General features: G+C 42.2%; 1 protein-coding gene across 1 annotated transcript; it reads right to left on the bottom strand.

Moving 5' to 3' along the window:
• Window positions 1-415: 415 nt before the first annotated feature.
• chrna2a (cholinergic receptor, nicotinic, alpha 2a (neuronal)) lies at window positions 416-5,924 on the bottom strand. Its single transcript, XM_072690343.1, has 6 exons — window positions 5,858-5,924; window positions 4,897-5,039; window positions 4,447-4,491; window positions 3,618-3,727; window positions 1,687-2,788; window positions 416-557 (listed from the first exon to the last, which is right to left on the bottom strand). The coding sequence occupies exons 1-6, from the start codon at window positions 5,922-5,924 to the stop codon at window positions 432-434; spliced, it is 1,593 nt and encodes a 530-aa protein (XP_072546444.1). The 3' UTR covers window positions 416-431.
• Between the last annotated feature and the right edge of the window lie 4,551 nt (window positions 5,925-10,475).

The raw sequence follows: 10,475 nt of genomic DNA, 5'->3' as shown, positions 1-10,475 counted from the left end.
TTGATAATGCATGATAGCAGGAAATGTCAGTGCATTCGTTGAGAGGTGAGGAGTGTTTTTCACACGGGACTGATGGGTGAAGTCACGGCTGAGAAGATCTGAACTATCGTAACAATTAACTGTGACCCCAGGTAATCCCTGAGTGAACCGATATGCTCTCACCCGCCTGCATTACATCACTGACACTGTACCCAGGGAAGCTCAGTGCAGAAAAGGTCTGGGCAGCAAGGCTGATATTAAAATTCATAGCCATTTAACCCTGTGGAGGTAACACCCTATTCCAAAACCAAAAGCACTGCGACACCTGTTCTTCCTTTAAAAAAAAATTAAAATTGGCTGCTGGTTTCTCTAGGGGAGGTCTTGGCTCCATCATACAAGCTGAATGTTGCTCTGGAGCTTGACGTCTGTATCTGTAGGCCCAGGGCAAACAGCTAGATCATCCCTGAGAGCCAGGGAGGCAGGAAGAGGCCAACTGTCCCCAGCAGGCATACAATGATGAACATCCAAAGGAAGATACGGTCAATCACCATTGCAACATATTTCCAGTCCTCCTTGACCTACAACAGAACAAAAACAGAAAGATGAATCCCACTTGGTAAGATATAGAGCCCACAGAATGAATAATGATAAGGAAAGGCTTTTAGAGATGATCCAGTAGAAAAGAAGTCCAATGTGTCACCTAATTTAAGTAATTTCCAGAGATACTGCTTTTTTGTGATGAGTCAATGACACATGAGTTGTAAATACACAAACGTGTAAAATGCACAAAATCTATAATTCCCATTACACACCCTAGCATAGCACAAAATCAATGAACAACAGCAAGGGAGGAAATTTCAATTCCATGGGGATAAATTTCAAAGTCTATTTAGATGAGCTGGTATTGAAAAGACCACTGATTACTAAATTTGAAGGTTTTATAGAAGCACTGAAAATACAACATTTTAACATAAGTAGTAAAACACTTCCAGACCTGCTTCAAGAGGTTCTTGCTCAGTAGAAAAGCACCTTGCCACCTTTAAATTATAGTACATGAAATATGCAGTCATATCAGAATATTATGGCCACTACTGGTTTAGAATGAAGTCAGCCCGGGACGCCACAAATGCCAGATGTCAGGTTTCCCAGCACACACACAATGCTGTCACAACTGTTAAATGCTTTCTTGCGGCATTGTCCAAAGGTTGCACTGTTTACTCAACAAGGTTGTTACAATGTTGTCTCAACCTCATTATTAGGTAACATCGCCTCTTGGTTATGAGACTATCAGTCACCATCATCATGTTCCATGATCCATTCTTTGATAATAGAACACATCATAAATTTAGAACATTGGATTTCAACGCTGTGACAACATTGTGGGCACCAACACAATAGGTTGTCACAATGTAACGGTGTTAGCTGGGTTGCTGTACTTATAAACAAGCGGGCACACCAGTCAGTTGTAGCAGAGTGCAAAACGATTAGTAGTGGTTAATAGTGGTTATTTCTACTATTAGGTGGTCATAATATTCTGATATGACTGTGTAAATTAAAGAGCCATTTTAATCATATCTTTTATTTTGTTATAACTCCTTTGATCTTAATTTTCCCTATGGATTGAATCCATGCAGCAATCAAAGTGAGAACAATTTCTGTTAGGGGATTGGCTGTAAGAAATCGTTTAACCATTTAGGATTCACTCACAGAGAAATCTGCGTCTTCAGCACGCAGGTGATCAGCGATGTACTGCACTCCCTCCAGGGCCTGGATGACATTGTGAGAAAAGGGCAGTCTGGGCTCAGGCTCCAGATTGTTGAGGTTGATTGGCCGTGAATTGAGGTTCATCCTGTGTCCTAGCTGCTGCAGGTCAAACAGGTTCTGAAGCAGGGGCTCAGACTCAGACAGGTGTAGAGACGTAGCAGCAGGAAAGGAGAAACTGGGAGGGATTCCCATTCCAGCTCTACCGTTATTATCCTGATATCTTCCTATGTCCACATCTGTCTCTTGCTGCAGCCAGCTTCTGGAGGTGCTGAGGTTGAACATTGGGTTTGGAGTATGTTTCTTCTCTTGCTGGTTCAGCAACCGCCGACGCATCTGGTCAGGAGCTGGACGCTTCATGAAGAGCCAGCGGGGGATGAAGCCCAAGAATATGGACTGAACCCAGCGTGGCATCTTGTGGGTACTCGGTGAGCGATGGTGAACGTTTAACACGAAGACGGTGATGACGATAGAAAGGGTGACAAAGATCATGGTGAAGAGTAGATACTCACCGATGAGCGGGATGACCAATGAGGTGGAAGGGATGATCTCAGTGATGAGCAGGAGGAAGACAGTCAGTGAAAGGAGGACGGATATGCACAGTGTGATCTTCTCGCCACAGTCTGAAGGCAGGTAGAATACCAGCACCGTCAGGCAGGAAATGAGCAGGCAAGGGATGATGAGGTTGATGGTGTAGAAGAGGGGAAGACGACGGATGATGAAGAAGTATGTGATGTCTGGGTAGATCTCGTGGCAGCAATCATATTTCTTTGTGTTATATGTGCCCACAGCATTAACAATGGCCCATTCCCCGCTCTCCCAGTAGTCCTTCAGGTCCACAGTGTTCTCGATGCGTTCCAGGTCAATTTTGGCTTTGTCATATGTCCAAGAGCCAAACTTCATCTTGCAGTTTTGCTGATCAAAGGGGAAGAATGTGACATCGATGCTGCAGGAGCTCTTGTAGATGGCTGGAGGCACCCAGCGCACCTTCCCTGTGTGGAACAGGTGGGCTTTGGTCATGTGGGTCACAGCGAACTCACCATCTGCACTGGGAGATCAAATCACATTAGAGGAAATTAGAGGTCTTTTGCCTGGGGTAACACTGCACCTCCAATTAAGTGATTACTGTTTTTCTCTATATCCTACATTAGAAACTCAGATTCATGCACTGTGAATCCCAAAATATCACTAAGCAAATCAAGCTATTCACTTAAAAAGAGCTTTCTATTACAAAATGAATTAAATATAGGATGTCTCTTTGATCTGTTTGGTGTTAATTTCACCAGGCCCCAGGCAAGATACACTGTGGTTGATGCTATTATTATATTCAACTTCTACAGAAAAGACTCACATTTGCTTCAGGAAACTGATGCAAGAGGATATCAATTTTTCTTTTGTTAAAACAAGAGCAGATATGCCTCGCAGATAAAGTGGCACTGGCTCCTCAAACAGACATGTCATTTAATGGAGCTTGAAATTTGAGTAGTTGGTTTAATAACTACAAAAGTGTTTAACATCTTATTTCATGGCATGTCTGTTTGATTTCACATATTAATGTTCAACAAAGGCACCAGATGACAAAAAAGATACAGGTTTTGATATGATATCTACTCGCAGGCCCATAGCAATTAAAACCATTATGACTATCATTCTGCTGCTAGTGTTAGTGAAATGTAGGAATGTTTTATCTACAGTAGTATCTACACATAGGGTTGACAAAATATAGGTATAGCACATAATACAAAAAAATATCTACAAAAAAACAAAGACTGTATTTCTTTAGGAACATTGGTGAACTCTGGCAAAAGTAATTCATTGCACCACTAAATGTCATTTTGTGGCAAAAATGTCTTTTTAAGGGCAAAAAGAACACTTACTTATTATACAGGACAATGTCAGGCACCCAGATCAGCTCTGATGGCACCCTAATGGATGTTACATTGTCATAATCAGAGGGTTTCCAGCGCAATTTATAGTCATTCCACTCCTACAGGGGTTAAAGAGAAAGATAGTAGATAATGGGTTTGAAGAAATGTAGTATAGTACGTATGCAACACGGATGATTTAACATACACCAATCAGCTATAACATTAGGCTGATTACTGACAAGTGAAGTAAAAACATTGATTGTCTTTGTCTACAGCAAGTAAACAGTCAGTTTTAGAAGGTGATGTATTAAAAGCAGGAAAAACAAGCAAACATAAGAATCAGAGCCACTTTGACAAGAGTCAAATTATGATGGCTAGACGACTGGGTCAGAGCATACCTACCAAAAGTGGTCCAAGAAAGGACAACCAGTGAAGTGACATGACATGAAGGGTCATGGGCACCTAAGGCTCATTGATGAGATCCATGAAGGACCCACCTCACAACTTACAGGACTTAAAGGATCTGCTGCTAACATCTTGGGGTCAGATACCACAGGACGCCTTCAGAGGTCTTGTGGAGTCCATGCATTGAACAGTCAGGTCTGTTGTGGCATAAGAGGCAGAGGGGTCTTCTCAATATTAGGCAGGTTGTGATAAAGTTATGGCTGATCGGTGTGTATATCTATCAGTTTTATTGACCATTTTTAAAGCAGATGTTTGCAGAGGTCTTTGCATGATAGCAAGGATATAATGCTTCCATGTATCACACTTGTAGTTTCTGCAAAACCTGGCCTATACTATGGAGTATGAGACGAACTACACATATGAGACGAACAACCTGCTTGAGCCATACGTTGGTCGTCATCATCTGATTCTTCTCATCCTGCCGGGATATGACAGAAAATAGTTTAAACCATCCGAGTATTTAATCACATTAAAAACAAAGAAAGATGCATACAGGATGGCCAACATCAAAAGCAAACAATAATCTACATTAAGTTCCTTAACATGTTGTACTCTTTCCTAGTGCAGTAACTTAGTAAATGTACAGCTCAAGCTGTAAATTCACACTTGGGGCTATAGAAAGACCTATTTCACAGTTATGTGCATTTGAGTCACTGATCTACTTCTGTTTACATGTATAATCATGCTAAAATGGTGATGCGGAAGGCAGATAGTTCACTACTTTAAGACTTTACTTTACTCTACAACAACAGATATGGTTAAAATAAGCAGATATAATTCAGGGTTTTTCAAAGTAAAGGGTTTTTTAAACAAAAAAACATACCACATCAATCAGCTGCGCAATTGAGAGGCCAAACTTGACAATTACGACATCAGTAATGTTGCGCACAGGCCTGGACCATTTATTGTAGCCACTGAAGAGCTTTTTAAATAGTTGATCTTCTGCATGGGCATGGGTCCAATCACCTGAAAAGAGTAAATCAATAAGAAACCTGTTTACACCAGAATATAACAAAGATACACAGTGTCATTGATTCAAAGCAACAAAAGCAATTTGTGTATATAGCACCCCCTGGTGGAGAATTGTCTGGACATGTGTGAAGAACCTAGCTTTTCTTCAAGAGACCTCCTCAAAATGTAAAGGTTCCAGGATGCTTACACTGGTATAAAACGTTTATGTGTATGTTTTATACCAATGTGAGGTTTTATACACTGTTATGTGAAGGCTCTGACAGACTTTAAAAGGTTATTCATACTCAGAAAGAAAAATGGTCCTTTGGGGGACCACAATTGGTTCTCCTATGGCATCACACAAAATCCTTTGCTGAACCTTTTTTATTATTTGCAACCCACTCTTCCTTGACCCCCTTCCTCATCCCTGGGGTCTCAATTCTCTATGTAATGTCTTCAGAGAGGCTGCACCCAAAAGACACTGCATACTAATATACATATAGTATGCAGTGTATATACATATAATATACTGCATACACACTGAAGATAATCTGCATAGACATCCACAATGAACAAATAGCCCGTGTCCTTAGGGAACCTCAGAGTCCAACTGGCGAACTCTCCAAACAGAAAGTTCAATTAAGTTTAAAAAAAAAGTGAACTGACATCCAATACACTCCTTTTGATGTCTACACCTCTATTTTAACTGGTTTGCAAGCAGAACTGTGTAAATTGCAATATCAGAACTGTGAAACAGCATGGAAAGATCAGTCTAGGTGCTCATCTCAGCTTTCATGTGCGCTTTATAAAAATGGGAAATCTCGTTCACTTACCAGCCTCGCACAGACACACACAGCACAGAAATGTCTTCACTAAGACCGCTACTTGATCTCGTCCCATATCCTTCCTTATGACAAACGCCAGGGTCCTGTGGGAGGCTTTAAAGAGTATCCTACTTGACACCCCTGGATTATATTATATCGCACATGTTTAATAAGAGTTGTCTTCCTTGCTGATCTTAGTCAGTCTGAGCGGTCTGAGCCTCTGCTGGCGCACGGTTTGGGTTTGGAATCAGCCCTGTCCCACTGGGAATGCCGCACCAATAGAGAAGGAGCGCGTTTCCATGTGTTGTGATGAGTGGGTGGGATCCTCAGCTTTCTGTTGAGCGGTATTTTCTGTCTCTACCCGTATTCCGGCGAACCCTGGTGTAGTAGCACGGCTTGTGATGAACTACTACCCAATCACAGAGCAGGAGGCAGTCACAGGGGGCGGGACCCGTCAGAATACAGGTGGGGAAAATAATGCTTCTGATGCTGAACCTGTTGGATTCCGAAATCAGCAGTGAAACCAATGAAGACCTATTTCCAACTAAATAAATACATAAGAAATATTTTAGACGAGGAAGCACTGTGTTCTAGTGGTCTAGTCCTACAAAGTGTTTAACCCCTAACAAAAGCTTTAACACGAGCTAAATAAAATAAACTGACCGAATGAACAACCTCTACTGCAGTTCCAATGCCATGGAATTAGCTCCCCTGCTTGCTGCGGTAATCCTAATAACAGCAGTTTGTGCGTCCAACACCTTAACAGCGATGATAACTTTGAACGCCAGGGGGCGCCAATTCGGTGGGGGCAAAATGCACTACATAGACGAAAGTATTGGGACACCTACTCATTCAATGTTGTTGTTTTTTTTTTTGCTTTTGTTGGGGAAACTGTCTCTACTGTGCAGAGAAAGCTTTCTACTAGATTTTGCTGTGAGAAACATTGCTGTGAGGATTTGATTGTGTGGTACCTGTGCCCAAAACACAGCACCCAAAGGACCTAAACAGCTACAGGCCGGTGGCACTGACTTCCCATCTAATGAAGTCACTGGAGAGGCTGGTCCTCAACCACATCCGCCCTCTGGTGAGCCCATCCATGGACCCTCTTCAGTTCGCCTACCAGCCTGGTGTCGGGGTGGATGATGCTGTCATCTATCTTCTACACAGAGCTCTTTCTCACCTGGAGAAGCCCGGCAGCACTGTGAGGATCACCTTCTTCGATTTCTCCAGTGCTTTTAACACCATACAGCCAGGCCTCCTAAAGGACAAGTTGGGACATTGTGGAGTGGACAGTCACCTGTCAAACTGGATACTGGACTACCTCACCAACCGACCACAGTATGTGAGGGCACGGGACTGTGTCTCTGACTTGGTGGTCAGCAGCACAGGAGCCCCTCAAGGAACGGTCTTGGCACCGTTCCTCTTCACCCTGTACACTGCTGACTTCATGTACAGCTCACCAACCTGTCACCTCCAGAAGTTCTCTGATGACTCAGCGATCGTCGGCCTCATATCCAATGAGGAGGACAGCGAGTACAGAGAACTTATTCAGGACTTTGTGGACTGGTGTCTGCAGAACCATCTGCAGATAAACGCTGGAAAAACCAAAGAACTGGTAGTGGATTTCCGCAGGTGCAGACACCCCCCTCCATCAGTGAACATCCGGGGTATGAACATCGAGAGTGTGGACTCTTATAAATACCTGGGTGTTCATCTGAACAACAAACTGGACTGGTCAGTCAACACTGCTGCTCTCTATAAGAAAGGCCAGAGCAGACTCTACCTGCTGAGGAGATTGAGGTCCTTTGGAGTGCAGGGAGCACTTCTGAGGACGTTCTTCGACACAGTGGTGGCATCTGCCATCTTTTATGGAGTGGTCTGCTGGGGTAGTATCATCTCGACGGCAGATAAGAAGAGACTGGACAAACTCATAAAGAGGGCCGGCTCTGTCCTGGGGTGCTTCTTAGACCCAGTGCAGGTGGTGGGAGACAGGAGGATGACAGCCAAGCTGGCATCCATGCGGAAGAACAGCTCCCACCCCATGCATGAGACTCTGGCAGCACTGGGCAGCTCCTTTAGCGACAGACTGCTTCACCCCAAGTGTGTGAAGGAGCGGTATCGCAGGTCCTTCCTTCCTGCTGCCGTCAGACTGCACAACCAGCACTGCTCCCAACGGACCACATACACACACACTTAACTACACACACATGTTCATGTTCAGGGAATACTATGTGCAATATCCCATCCCCATGTGCAATTAAGAGTCTTTTACTGTAAATAATATTGTTTATTGCTTTTTTAATTCTTATTTATATTGTGTGTATATAGTGTAAATTATTTATCCAAATTTTTTGTAACTGAGTGTCCTGCTATCCCTTTCTGCTGCTACACTGTGAATTTCCCCACTGCGGGACTAATAAAGGATTATCTTATCTTATCTTATCTTATCTTGCATTCAGTATTAACAGTGTTAGTGAGGTCAGGATGTTGGATGACCACCACCCACCTCATGCCCAACTGCTCAGCTCATCCAAAAAAGTATTGGATGGAGCAGCAGCATCATTCAAGAGAACACAGTTCTACTGCTCCACAGCTCAGTGCTGAAGAGCTATATACCCCTCTAGCCCATGTCTGACATTAGGCAAGGTGCCAATAGGTTTATGTTTATCTGCTCCAGAGAGTGCAATTCAGTTGACAATACATTTACATTACATTTAGGGCATTTAGCAGACGCTCTTATCCAAAGCGACTTACAAAAGTGAGCAATACCTCTCTACAGGGACTGTGCATTTGCACATCTGTGTCAGCAATGAGTATAACCTAAAGTAGCTGAATGCATGGTGAATGGCATCCACTAATATTTAGTGTCTAGTGTATGTGATATGTGGCCATGGGGTCATAATGAGAATGTGTTAGATTTATATTTTTTACACAGCCCCTGTGGTCATCATCCGTTGTCCCTCGTGGACTGTGTGTTCACACTAGAGGTGGCTTGTAGTGTACGTGCCAGAAACTAGGCTGACTTGTTTTTGTAACTGCGTGCTATTGAGGTGATATTTTTATATTTTGACATATGTGCTTAATCATCGAAGCGCTGGAGGGGTTATTAGTTGCGCTACAGGGTGTGAAAGCATGCAGCTTCTTTACTGTGTTGTTTCTTTGTAACTGTAACAGTGGAAAATTAACGTTTCCGACCGTTGTGTGGATTAAGGTGTGCATGATTGTTAAACCCAACGACTTGTTATGAGTACACCATCAACACATCTGGCCCCTACGCTCCTACAAACACATGTGCTAGAAAAGGTCATTTGAGTGATGCCATAGAAACCAGCCACTTCTGGTTTCATAAAGAACCATAAGGTTCTAGATTTACATTTCTACATTTGCACAACCCTAACCCAGCATAGAGTAGCTGAATGAATGCATTAGAATGGGCGTCGTCAAATAATTTGGTATGTATTTTATGTTGGTTAAAAACCTACTAAAGTTACTAGTGACACAGCAGCTGACTGACCTGACCGCTGACTGGCTAACTAACAGCCCTATGCCTAACGTGATGCCCCAAAACCTTTTCATGTTAGTGTTGTTTGTTTGGTCCTGCAGAGTGATGAATACTTTTATGAATTTCATGAGTTTGTACTTTTAATGAATATGCTTAAAATACACATGCCCCACAAAATACACACATTCATATGTACATTTGAAATATGGCAATACACAGATTTGAAGATATATGACATATGTTGAAAAATATGGAATTCTCTCATATCCAATGTATATTTGTTACATGTTGAAATATATGTGACATATATGAGAATTCCAGCATATCAACATATCAACATATTTAAATGCATAAAGGTAACATATATTTAGCAATATGTTAGCATCTATTTTAGCAACACTGTCATGAAAATCAATGTGAATCTCCAAAGTCAAAATCAAAAAGATTTTATTCGGAGTAATTTTGGAGCATTTCCAAAATGTTTGTTAATCAATTTTGATACAATGTAAATAACTGCCAGATGTACATACTACCTAATAGTAGGAATAAATGCACGTGGCTCGGCTGACACCAGCAAGACGTATTAGGTGCATTAGGTGACAGAAGAAATTCATTAAAGAGGGTAACTGCTCCACAGTCAATTGCTCTGTGCCATTCACTGGATTACACGTTCAACTCTGGCAACAATGTTCCATGGGGCACCAGTGTTTTGCACCCCTCCTTATTAATGAAAATAAAAAAAGAAGAGGTTGGCTATCCTGTTCTTCAGTTGCAAAGCTTGTGTTACTGTATCTCAGTCATCTTACCCGTTTAAAAACCGGTTACCAGAGAACAGCCCCACCAGTTTCTACAGAAGTCCCTGTAGTTACTGAGTAATACGCCTTAGTATGTAATGAGCCTTGGAGTGTTAAGTGGTTAGACAGATGTATTTATCTTCCCGGTGTTATTATTGCTTTATTTTTGAGAAATTCTCTGAAGGGTTTACTGGGTTTACTGGGTTGCCATTGCAAAGCCAACAGCTCTGAAGAACAGAGGTATTTAGCTGAGCACGGTGGCTAGAAGTAATGTCCTATTGACAAAGACATTAAATCTCACAGTTCATTTTCATTCATGTGTTCTTTCATC

Source organism: Salminus brasiliensis, chromosome 10 (assembly GCF_030463535.1).
Source record: "Salminus brasiliensis chromosome 10, fSalBra1.hap2, whole genome shotgun sequence".
In the NCBI taxonomy this organism is placed as follows: Eukaryota; Metazoa; Chordata; class Actinopteri; order Characiformes; family Bryconidae; genus Salminus; species Salminus brasiliensis.
This window is presented reverse-complemented; position numbering and strand designations above follow the sequence as displayed.

Excerpts from the sequence above, each read along its gene's own strand:
- chrna2a (XM_072690343.1), bottom strand. The coding sequence starts at position 5,924 with ATGGGACGAGATCAAGTAGCGGTCTTAGTGAAGACATTTCTGTGCTGT. Across the intron at positions 3,728-4,446 it reads CCAACGTATGGCTCAAGCAG|GAGTGGAATGACTATAAATT; the intron begins GTTGTTCGTCTC and ends TAACCCCTGTAG. Across the intron at positions 558-1,686 it reads CTGAAGACGCAGATTTCTCT|GTCAAGGAGGACTGGAAATA; the intron begins GTGAGTGAATCC and ends GTTCTGTTGTAG.